The 12,596-nt window shown below is 37.5% G+C and overlaps 1 protein-coding gene across 1 annotated transcript in view; it reads right to left on the bottom strand.

Annotated features, from left to right (window-relative positions):
• Window positions 1–4,473: 4,473 nt before the first annotated feature.
• Window positions 4,474–12,596, bottom strand: part of LOC126235415 (uncharacterized) — a 165,458-nt gene continuing 157,335 nt past the window's right edge. Inside the window, exons 12-16 of the mRNA XM_049944136.1 lie at window positions 11,695–11,904; window positions 11,151–11,273; window positions 10,515–10,681; window positions 8,003–8,217; window positions 4,474–6,230 (exon numbers count right to left, since the gene is read on the bottom strand). Of these exons, the coding sequence (XP_049800093.1) occupies window positions 5,815–6,230; window positions 8,003–8,217; window positions 10,515–10,681; window positions 11,151–11,273; window positions 11,695–11,904 (1,131 nt within the window). The 3' untranslated portion in view covers window positions 4,474–5,814. The remainder of the gene's footprint in view (window positions 6,231–8,002; window positions 8,218–10,514; window positions 10,682–11,150; window positions 11,274–11,694; window positions 11,905–12,596) is intronic.

Below are 12,596 nucleotides of genomic sequence, written 5' to 3' on the forward strand. Positions count from 1 at the left end.
GGGGGGGTTACTGAAAATGAAGAGTGACTAGATGAATCTCTTGCACTGTGGTCAAAAAGATACTGAAATCCCTTTTAGTGTCAGTCCATATGTCTCCCATCTGCAGAAAAACTAGCCATTGTCCAGTCAGATGCATGCAGATCAATCACAGAGTGTGAAAAGATACCATGGCGGGCACTTCTGAAATCAATCATCCACAAAGCCAACAGGGGGATTTATGGCGAGGGCAAACAATTCTCAAAAACATCATCCTTACAAGGATGGTGTGTTCTTAATCAGCCATTAAAGTGTTAACTTATCCCATCAGCCACCTTACCAAGAGTCCTCTTAAAGTGCATACACACTGCAAGATCACATCTGTAGCCAGCCTCTGTGCTGAGATGGATGTGCTGCCACAACCAGTGGAAACTCACAGTGATGTACCTGGTATACATGACCTCTGTATCTGTTCAGTGTTCCCCCACAGAGAAACTAGGCCACCTTCAACTAACATGTCTATGGAATGAGACGACATTCTACTGGATACCAAGACATGTGGGATTCACATGAAACAAATTAGCCATCCACAACGTCTACAATGGTACAGGGTGCTGACCTCCATACAGTCATGAGGTCATAAATCTGTTGGTAGAGCAGCAGTTGAAGACCATGTATAATATGCTCAAGCCAATGAAACTTACTATATGGGAGCATATATCTCCAGATGAGCTATTACCCTATATGGCATGGATTTCTACTCTGGGAGCAAGAATCTGTAGATATTCAGGGCTTGTGGCATATGAACATCGGCATGCTGCACATTCGATGGGTGTAGCCATTTTGAATGTGATGGCAGCTCATGGTTTTTGTGCAGGCTCCTCATATATTCTGTGTGACAACATGAAGTGTCACACCTCTCAGTTCCTCTTTTAATTTTCCACTCCTGCTTGTTCACATATTGTTTCCTTTCTTCTCTTCTGTAGTCTTGCTTCCTCCGGTACTGTCTCTTTTAATCCCAATGTCTTCCCTACTGGAAAAATGAACACCCCTGAAGTTCCATCCAAGCACTGTCCTTCCATCACGTTTCCTCCTTTCCTTACCATTTTCCTTTCCACACTAGCCACTGATCCAAGATGGCTTCTTTTCTCAGCCAAGATGGCTTCTTGCCACAGACAGGTGGAAGCACTGTGTGTGTGTGTGTGTGTGTGTGTGTGTGTGTGTGTGTGTGCGCGCGCGCACTATTCAGTTGCTCCAGGTGCCCACCAGGTTGCCAGTCATGGTCCAGCACCTTAATTGTCTGCAGCCAATTGCTAGCAGCCCCGATGGGCAATTGCTCTACACTCCATTCACCGAAACAAGAGACATACTGTAAACACGGCAAGGCACGTGACCACAGCGCTGCCATCGAGGGGACTACAAGGCAGGGGCGTCAGAAATTAAAAAATGAAAGTCGTGTTTTTTACAATTTGGCACCTGAAAATGATAAAGTGATCCAAGAACTACCTTCCAACACCTTTTTTTACATTACATTAAAATTTATTGTAGTCAGTAATAGTGAGGTAATAAATTAAAATCTCACATCTGATGCGGAACTTTTACCAGATCATCATCCAAAATATAGTAAGCGACAAACTTTTCCCCTTTAAATTTTTTTGTGGGGATGTAAGCGAGAAAAGTTTCAGAAAGGTTTGAATTTAATTTTTAGTTTGTTCGAATGCGATGGGTGCAACCGTTTGTCCTTTATGAGCGATGCATTGTGCGGTTCGCAGGTGCGGCGCTCAGTCAGTGTGGCCGTCTCAGTTGCAGGTGTGAGCTCATTAGTGAGTGTTGTACAGCGGCGATTTCAGGATATCTTAAGTTTTAAGTTCATCTGTAAAGACGCTTGAAAGACTAGCTGTTGATTATTAGAGTAAGTATATGTTTTTGTAGTCACGCTGAGCATTCACTGTTTATGTGCGCATCCAATAGCATCGCATGGTGTCTTATTTTATATATTCACTTATTTCATTAGCATCACATACAGCTGTCCTCATTATGTCATCCACGGATTCAGCGAGCGAGGTCGACGTGTCAGTTCGGAGTCCACCAAAGAAGCGAACAAAGAAGAAATCATTAAGTTCTTCTGAGAAGCACATGGTGCTTAATGTGTATAAAACGGAACTGTTACATCCAGAGCAGTCGATGAGTGACATTGTTTCGAAAACAGCTGCAGCTACAGGTGTTGAACATTCTTCAGTGTATCGTGTGATAAGTGAGTACAAGGCCACACACTCTTTGAAGTCTCCCAAGAAAGAAAAGTTACGACAGTAACTTTCTCAAAGTGTTGACGACTTCGACAGAAATGCGATACGAAGGAAAGTACACGGATATTTCTTTCGTAACGAATTGCCAACAAATGACAAAAGTGCTTACAGTTGTGAACGAAGATGCAGATCTGGGCAATTTTCGGAGAACTACATTTTATAAGTTATTGAGAGAAATTAATTTCAAATATGTCCGGCGTGGGCATGATAGCATGCTAATAGACAGGGATGACATCATTTTATGGAGGCGGTGTTATCTTCGAACCATTAAACTGTTGAGAGATGAAGGCAGACCCATTAACTATTTGGACGAGACGTGGGTGAACGCAGGACATACCTAAAAGTTACGTCTGGGTAGATGACACTATAAATTCCTCAAAACAAGCGTTTCTGTCCAGATTATCCACCAGAAGCAAGGGCCCATCACGTAAAGGGAAACGTCTGATTATCGCACACATTGGCAGCAAAGCAGGGTTCGTTGAAGGACGTTTGTGGACTTTTGAATCCAAGGAAAGTGGAGATTATCATGAGGAGATGTGCGCCGAAACCTTCGAGAAGTGGTTTCAAGATGTTCTTCCTCGGCTTCAGGAAAATGCAATTATTGTTCTTGATAACGCGCCGTACCATTCCGTAGAAAAGAAAAAGTTCCCAATGCGAATTCCAATAACCACGAAATACCAGAGTGGCTAAAATCTAAAAACTTCGATTTCGAAGACAGTATGTTGAAGAAAGAACTTTTAGATATAGGTGAAAATCACAGAACAGCGCACAACGAATACGCAATAGATGAAATGGCGAAGAATGCAGGGAAAACTGTTCTCAGAATTCCTCCGTACCAATGTGAATTAAACACCATCGAGTCAGTGTGGGCCAGATTCAAAGGCTATGTTGCAGCGAAAAACAAAACATACAAAATGCCGGAAGTTAAACTACTGTTAGAAGAAGCAGTAAGAACAGTGACTGCAGAGGATTGGAACAAATGTGTCCTCCATGTCGTAGAAAAAGTGGAAACTCAAATGTGGAAATTAGACTGCATTATACAGGAGAGAGAGGAGCGGTTTGTTATAAACCTCAATGAAAACAGTTCAAGTTCGGCCGAGTGAACCTTGTTTCGTCCTTATTACTGGTATTGTTATTAAAATTAACAATTAGTTGTGTTTGAATGGAGCGTTTTGTTAGCAACCTGAATGAAAATAAATCTGCTTCGACAGAATGAACTCAAGTTTAACATTATTGTTAAATTTATTTCGTACATTGTTGCCCAGGTTTCTCATGGTCCGCTGTGACAGCTCGGCAGCCAGCCGAACGGCGCCAGCTGCAAAGCGTGCGCCAAGGATTTTCCGCACCCCTACGTATCACATGAACACCGAATGCTTTCTCTGGAAACGAGCGTAGTCTCTCACGTGACACTGTTTATGTTTCGTCCCAGCTCTCAGTGAATAGACTTTATATATTGTTGTGCATTGTCTCTGGCCGCCAGCCTGTACATGTACCTGTCACTTCACTGTATTGTTCCACTTATGTTTACACTGTCATACCATGACCTAATAAAACTGTAGAGTTCTTGTAACCATGTCTTTTACTGAGTCCTGAGCCACAACACTAATAATGGACAAGGAAATAAAGTACATGTACCCATCACACTGGTTCTGTGTCATTTGTCTTGCTTCAAGGAAACTGACCATGACCATATTGTTGCAATTATGATGAAGTTTTTCTGAAATACAGAGTTAGAATTTTTCAATATTTAATCCCATATGGGTCATAAAAACACATTTTTTCCTTGAAAAAAGAAGAGGATTGAAATGAATTAATTTTTTCTTTCAAGTGTGTTGTATTACCATGTATGTCATGGACTTCTCAAGAGTTGCAGAAAATGATAAAATGACGGCAATGTATTATTTGCCACATTTTACTGTGAAGTATGGTCAAAATGTAGGAGACATTGTATCTCAAGTCTGCAAAACTTTTATTCAAAATTCTTTGGACACTTAATGGATTTTAGATACTAAAGTGAAATTGGATACTGTTATAATCAGAACATCACTGTTTGTATTATCTCTCTTCATTTCCAGGAAAAGTGATAAGCGTACAATGTATTCTGTAAAAGAAATCTCTTTACACAGAGAGATAGAAACAGATCCAGTAACCTTTAGCATCTCTGGTTTACTATAAGTAACAGAAATCCATATATAAAATACATTCCTTTAATAAAATACTATGAAAAATGACATGTTATATAATTCCCACTACAGTACAAACTACCATCTTCACAAGCTTCTGACAAACACACAATCACAGTAATTCCTAATCTGGAACAAAAAATAACAAGGAGATATACCATCATGATGTACATAAAAAAGCATTGCACTCCCCCTTCAACTTCATCACAGATGACTCCTTCGTATCTTTTGAAGTAATTAATTAATGCTAGAGTACAGTATACACAACAGCAATAGTTTCAAGGCTTAAAACACATTTAAACATTTTATGTTATGAAATAATGCACCAATGACTTTGCTTGTTAAGCACTATCTCACTATTCTTCCAATGATAATAATTGAAATATTTTACACATAGAAAATGGACTGTGAAGATGTCACCACATTTTCACATTTGAAATGAATGCTATTATCTCACATAAAACATCTCTTTCCTAAAATAATTACAAAGACAAATATGATTAAAATCACAAACTCGATCAGCTTTCTCTTTTTTAAACATTTTCTATGATGATAATGTATACAATACTATTCTAAGCGTGACTTTTTATTGTTTACAACGTCCATATTTATTATTATGTTCCCTGAGATGACTTCACATAAAATTACTTTTTACAATTACATCAATTAAATTTTCGATAGAAATGCTACTGAAACATGTACAACAACCATTACATACTTATTCTATGTAACTACTCACACAAGCTTTCATAACATTCACATTAATTAAAACTTTTGATACTCATTTTAAGTACACAAACAATATAAATTCCTTACAGCAGTGAACATAATGTCACATTCACTTCTATTGCACCAAGGTACTTTCACAGAGGACCAGGTTACCATTTATAGAAGATTTTTTAAGGTTTTCTTTTTTTCCACACAAAACTATATAACTCTTTTTTTTTTTTCATAGCACCAAAGCATAGAACGTCATGTACACTTTACATAAAATCAAACTGCTTTACAATATAATAAATAATTTATACGTCTATTTGATATAAAATAATTTTCAATTTCTCTGACATAATCTTTATAATAAATAGGCCTGTACAAGTTCTTAGAATAAATATACTACAAAAAATGAAAGTGCAAAAGACCATGACCATTCTGGACAATGCAGTCGAACCAAAATTATAAAGCTCACCATCACAACAATCCTCTTTGAAAGTAATTGCACATTTCATTGATTCCTTAAGCAGACTTAAAGAGTTCAATTTTTGAAGGTAAAAATACAGTGCTATCCCAGTCACACAACTCTTGTTCTAGAGGAACACTTAAATGTCACATTCACCGGCTTCCTCCTGATGTCACCTAATAAACACCTTCTCAACACCGAGTAATTGCCGCACCCTATCATTGTACTTCACTAGGGCCACCTTTGATGACCTCACATTAAATTTTTCGCCACCTCCCACCAGCTGACAGCACTTTGCTTGTTCTAGGAAGTCAGCCATTTTGAATTCACGCAACAAAGCACGAGCAGGTGAGGGTTTTGTAGGATCAGGACTCAACTGTCTAAGAAGTGTGTCTCTCGACTTTATGCGCAGAACAGCAGCCAGATCTTGCAGTAAAACCCAGCGCTCCAACGCAGGTTCCCCGTGCAATCTGTACAATGCAGGTAGGACCTGCTCACTGACTTCAAATTCAATCTCTGCTTCATCCTCTGAACAAGGGTCGAAGGTAGGCACGTCCTCCAATGGATCATAGCCCGCATGTAGAGGATCTACAAAACAAAAGTTTTCACGGTGGAAAAGAAGCATATAAAATAATATGAATCATACTGCCTAATTCATTATTTGTTTGAATAAAATAAGAAAATCTGAAACAAATGAGATTGTCATGTAAATGACAAGAACAATGGAAGATCTCAGGTGGAATATATATGGATAAGAAAAAAATTTCCCAGTTAATTTTTTCCGGGTGAAAATGCACTTATTCCATACCACAGGTTAAAGTGCATTTTTTCATTGTTAAGTGACAATATACTTTTCCTCAGAACTGTAAAAAGTATCAATCCTTAGAATGGTAAAGCTCTACACTGGTGTAGAACTTTCTGGCACTCCCAGCAAAAACAACATAGTTTGGAAAGATCTTTAATGTGCGGCAACATGTACACTGCATATTTTGATATTACAAAAGTATAAATACTGATTCACCAATAAAGCACAGTACTTTCCAAAAACAGAACACCAAAATATATTCTTGCTTTGATAAATATGGCTACTGGATGATATTTTTCATCAAGAAAATTTAAGCTTTCACATGTAATACTGGTCATCAAAATATTTTTGCTGTTTTTCTGAGTGTGTGTGGTTAAGCAGGATCATAAGAGCACAGCTTAAATTGCAGCAGCTGAATATTTCTGACAAACATGATTGTAAATTTCACTGCTATGCACTGAACACTTCATGGGTTACCAGGCTGAACACATATTCCATCGAGCACTTCAGACTGTTCCATAGCAAAGCCAATTATGTATGAAATTGTTCAAGAACTCGCATTTTGCCATTGCTGTTGCATAATTTGTAATCTTTGAAAGAACTAAATTTGAGAAAGTAACCTTGAAGATTAGTCTTTTTTAGCATGTGTTACCCTTTAAGATACATCAAATATGAGTGTGCTAGTAAAATTTTAAATGATGGCATAAGTGGTTGGTCATCTGGGCCTGAAATTTCTCTAAGTGACCGGTCCTCAAAGTGTTTAAGTTTTGAAAGAGTCAAACACCCACGATTTAAGAAATTCATCGCACATTCTCACACGTAACATAATTTGTTTTGCGTACCAGGAAATTCACTAAGTAATGCTTCTCAAACCAGCATTCACAATATTTTCCCATGGCCTGTTAGAAACATACACGGTTGTGATGTCACACTCACCGAAAGCACTTTGCTGTTACAAAGTACTGCATAATCTTTGTCTTAAAGTCTTTGACACATTTTTCTGTTGGCAGACGCTTGTATGTGTACTGTGTTTTGTATTGTAAACAGTGCATTTTCTTTGCAACTAAAGTTTATTTTGGTGTTATTCTCTAGTTTATGGTTTATTGTTCAAGTTTATGGTTTATTGTTGCAGTATGATTTTACAGTAGGGGGCTCAAGTCAAATTCTTTCACAGAAATTTAACTGAAAACTAAAAGAGGAGAAATTACTGGAGTCCTCAAGAATTCCAAGCTATTTTCCAGTTTTGTCCTGGATCAAAAAATTCCCGTATTTTTCCCGGATTTCCCAGTTGTCTTTGGGGTGCATACACCCTGAATATAAAAATTTGAGAACAGAAGAGGCACTGACCAACAGACAGGCAAATACAAAAGACAAATAGCTAACTGAGCTTTTGGACAAAGTAACAGATCATGTAGCTAACAGACACTGATCACCTTATCTATACTGCTCAACACCTTTTCTATTGTGTGAGTAATAATTCATCCCCACACAGACATTTAAAACATAAAAAAGGGAGGGGGGCATATAAGTACTTCAAGATGACACTTGTACTAACCAGTACATTGGGCAGCTCCTAGAAAGTTCCATGTTGGTGCAGATATTCCTTGAACATCAGCAAGATATTCAGAAAGCAATCGTTTGCAGAGGTCATCAGTAGTTAGCCGTAAAGGAGTCAACCCTTTATATGTTGCCAAAAGAGGATCAGCACCATATGACAACAACAGCCGAACAACTTCAACATGACCATTTTCTGCAGCTTCATGAAGTGGCCTGGAACAGAGAGTTTTATACATATTTTGCAAGCATAAGACTAATTTTATAGATTGCTGAGAGAGAGAGACACATCTCTTACAGGAGAAATATTGTACCAAATGATTTTTCCCCTTGAAGTAAATAAGCTAATTTTTAAAACATTTCAAGGCAAAAAGCTATGAAACTTCTTGATAGATAGGAAATGTGCAAAGTTCACCGCAAAAGACTAATTCGAGATGATATTTACAATATGTTCATATTCTGTTCAGAAAATAATGTCAGCAGAACAATTATTAACAACAGTAATGATATGAAAGTAACAATCAATCAATGTGTTGGAAGTTCAGTATTCGGGATAGTAGTTCCACATAACAACTAACAGGTCATACAATTTCATACAAATATATTTTATTGTCCTACAAGATAGAAAGCATGTTGTCACGAATATCGATCACAGTGAACTAACTGCAGGTCCAGAGAGTTTAGTTGAGCTACCTCAGGGCAGTGATATTTTTCCAGGCAACTCCACAGAGTTACAGCCCCACAAACGCAATCAATACCTTAAATCTTACACTACTACTTGTGTTCCCTCCTTGAATGCAGATACATGTTAAAGTATTTGACCACTGTACCACAAGAAACATTGCAAAAACTGATTGTTATTCTTCCCACTCACTTCATCAGTAACATATAAACACAGGATTAATACTAACAAAATCAGCTTTTCCTGTTAAATCTATCAACTCTTGCAGTTTTATTTCAAATTCATTAAAAGTAACACTCTTTTTTGCATAATTTACAACACACAGGCATTATGTTCAATACGAGTTGCTTCTAGTAACGAACACAAATCTGAATGATAATATAATTAAGTATGGACCTGAAAAATTAGCATTAGCAATAAATACAAATTTAGGTGTGAATTCTGCTTCAAAATGTGAAAACATGAAATTACCCAATAAATTCTATTTCCTAGAAAACTATACCCAGATGAATTATTTTAATATAGTTTGAAACAGCTTTACTTTCTGCATATGAAATTCAATAAAGTAACCAATTTTCAGTTATTGGTATTGCACAACTTCTGGTGAAGCCCAACTGGAAAGAGATTGTGGATTAGAAAATAAGACACACACGTCTGCATGATAACAAGATTTATCAGTGAGCTTCTATGTTATGCTCTGGTGTCACATCAACTGTGGGCGACTGAATGGTCGCTGTAAGATATACACTGCTTATGGCAGTGTGGGACTTAGCATTTCACAATGGAGAAATATGTAAGTATGGCTGCTAGCAAAAGTTAGTATTATCGAGACACTTTATGTGTGAGTTTTAGATGAATGATGCTTAACTTTTAGCTGCATAAGATACTGGTAGCAGTCAGCCCTGAACTATCACATTTACAATGCAGGCAATCTCATCAAGTAATTGCACAGTATCCTTTACCAAATGCTTTGAGCACATTGCTTTGATTTGAGCTGTGCACTGTTTTCTTTCCTTATTTTGAAATGAATAAAGAAATTAATCATAGTTCATCACGGAATTCGAGTGCGGCTATCACATTAGCAGAAGGTATGAGTGATCCCTATGGCTAGTGACAGTTCTGATTTTGCAGAGAAACATAATGCAGATGTAAGCTGGCTACCCTACAAGAGGGAGGCAGGGCTTGTTCCCCTGCTTCATACCTCAAATATTGGGTGGTTTAAGTTACCGCTTGTTTAAGCCTGCAACCAATTGTCACATTATGGTGTCGAACTACAGAAACTGGAAAAACAAATCAGTAGGGATTTCGACCATACTGAGAGCATGAAAGTGTAAATAGAGTAGGTTTAGGCTCTTCATCTACCCGGCCAGTTCTATCTGTAGCACTGTCAAGATTGGGTCACCATGGCTGTGAATGCCCACAAGACAGGGCTCTGCAATATGTTAATAAGGGCCTCTATACTACAGATTCACAATCTGCATTCTGCAGATTTAGTAATTTTCGAACTGAGTGGGAGGAAAAAAGATAATATAGTAAAATGCTTCAAATCAAAGAATGAGGTGAGAAAAAGCTGTTACTTCTCAACAGAAACAATCATTTGTTGAAAGCTTAAATAAACCCACAAGAAGGAAACAAGCAAAGACCATTTCAGAAGAAAATTGTAAAGTTTTTCTATAGAAAAAATTATTTTATCTGCACTTCATCCTCTTCGCCCAATTATCTTATCGCTTACAAAGAAACACATTGATGCTAATTTTTCACCAAAACGAAAGTGAGACACTTCATAAGTTTTGGAAGGCAGACAGATAGAATTTCATGTTAATAAACATACCTGTAGCCCCCCCATGCACTGGCACTAACATCTGCACCATACATAAGCAACAGTCGTGCAATGTCCAAATGACCTCTTTGACAAGCTTCATGAAGAGGTGTGTAGCGAGCATTGTCTTCAGGAGATGGAGAATTATCAGATTTCTCCAAACAAAACGCTACTATATCCTGCACAAAATGAAATACACATTATAAGTAAAGCGAAATAGATAACAAGCAGAATAAATATGTAGATGATGACAAAATCTAAAACTGACAATAACATAATTAACACTGAGTTGAAGCACACCTGGTTATTACTGTCTGCACAGTCATATACAGATGACAGTGCAAGTCAAAAAAGCAGTAGCCTACACCTTTAAAACAGGGAACTGAGGTGTCCACTCCTTTGCAACAGTGAATGCCATTTGTGTTTGTGCTTGTATTCTGTTGTTTTAGTTCACGTGATATTGCACAGTTGAAAAGTTAATTTAAGAGAGCTGGTTCCTGAGAAATCTGTGTACGAGCACTAAATTTCCAGTTACTTGCCTGGCAGGCAACTTCAGTCAGTCTAAAGTCCATCTTTAAGTAAAACTTTTGAATTTCATGCACATTTAAAATTGTTTCCTCAGTGTATTAATATTAAATGTGAATTTACCGTGTAGCCCAACTTGGAAGCTCGATGCAGCACTGTCTCTCCCAAACCTTTGTTAATTACCCAGCTTTTTATCTCATTCATTATATCCTGGACAGACTGCCAGCTTGGCCGTGGAATAGGGCCCTGAAAAGATACATTTTTTGTTATCAATGACACTATACGATGGAAGTTTTTAAAATATGAAACTACTTGAAAACTCTATATAGAGCTGCTGAAAATACGGGAAGAGGGCTGCTCATGAGTCATACGAAGGTGATATCCGGAGTTACCAAGCTTACTACCTACACTGTTTCTTTCCCCATGCATTTCTTTCCCCTTGCTATTTTAATGGGTCTGAAATTTCATAGTCCAAAAAGAATGAAACATTCTGACTCAAACAGAAAAACAAACTGGTTAAAATATTGTCCTTTACCACAGTTTATGCGAACCACAGAAAAAGGCTTTCAATTTTTGATCAGGATTATATCAAATACATTTATTTTAATTGCAAGCTTAAACATATAAATACAATTGGATATTACATGAATGCGATAGTGTTATCTACCTTTTTCCTATCCTTTGGAGCTTCAGCCTCAGTATTTTCCCTCTTCTGAATTTTCTTCTTCTTCCGAATATAATCAAACCCAGAACGGAATTTCCTGCGTACAGTTCTAATTTTTGGCCGCTTCTGTGAGCCTGAGGTACTTGCTGTTTCATCAGCTGCATCTTTGTCCTGTTCGTCATGCTCACTACTAGCACTTGCTGTCTGTGAAACCTATATGAAACATGAATTTATAAATATGGTAACATAGGATGATCTTAATTATCTGAATGTGTCTTATTTTATATACATGTATCCAGAGCCACTTTACTTTCATGTTCGAACTTATTTTCTGTAACTATTTGTCATACATTAATCATGAGAACAGAACTTATAGGCATACCACGTAAAACACTTTCTTACATGTAATATTCATAATGCCATACCGGTTATGACTGGTTAAAATGCAGTACTTATGCTCAATGCCCATGTTTCATGTTCCATTTCACTAAAGGTAATGTTACATGCGATCATTGCTTGTGCTGACATGGGAGTCATTTTGTTACCTTCCATACACATACCATCAATTGTTTATGTGAACACTACAGACTCTGTACTTGTATTGTGGAACACAATGAAAACATATACAATACTCTACACCTACATCCATTACCCTGCAAATCACTGTGAGATGCACAACAGAAGGTACTTCTCTTTATAGCACACTTTGCAGTCCACAATCCATTTATGTATGGAGTATGGAAGAATAACTGCTTAAATATCGTTATTTTGTTTGCTGCAGTTAGTCTAATCTTGCCTTTAGGGTCCCTATGAGAGCAATATTCAGGGGATTGCAGTATATTCCCAGATTCCCCACTTAATACTGATCTTGAAACTCTGTACGTAGGCTTTCATGGTATAACTGG

Source organism: Schistocerca nitens, chromosome 2, assembly GCF_023898315.1.
Source record: "Schistocerca nitens isolate TAMUIC-IGC-003100 chromosome 2, iqSchNite1.1, whole genome shotgun sequence".
Lineage (NCBI taxonomy): Eukaryota > Metazoa > Arthropoda > Insecta > Orthoptera > Acrididae > Schistocerca > Schistocerca nitens.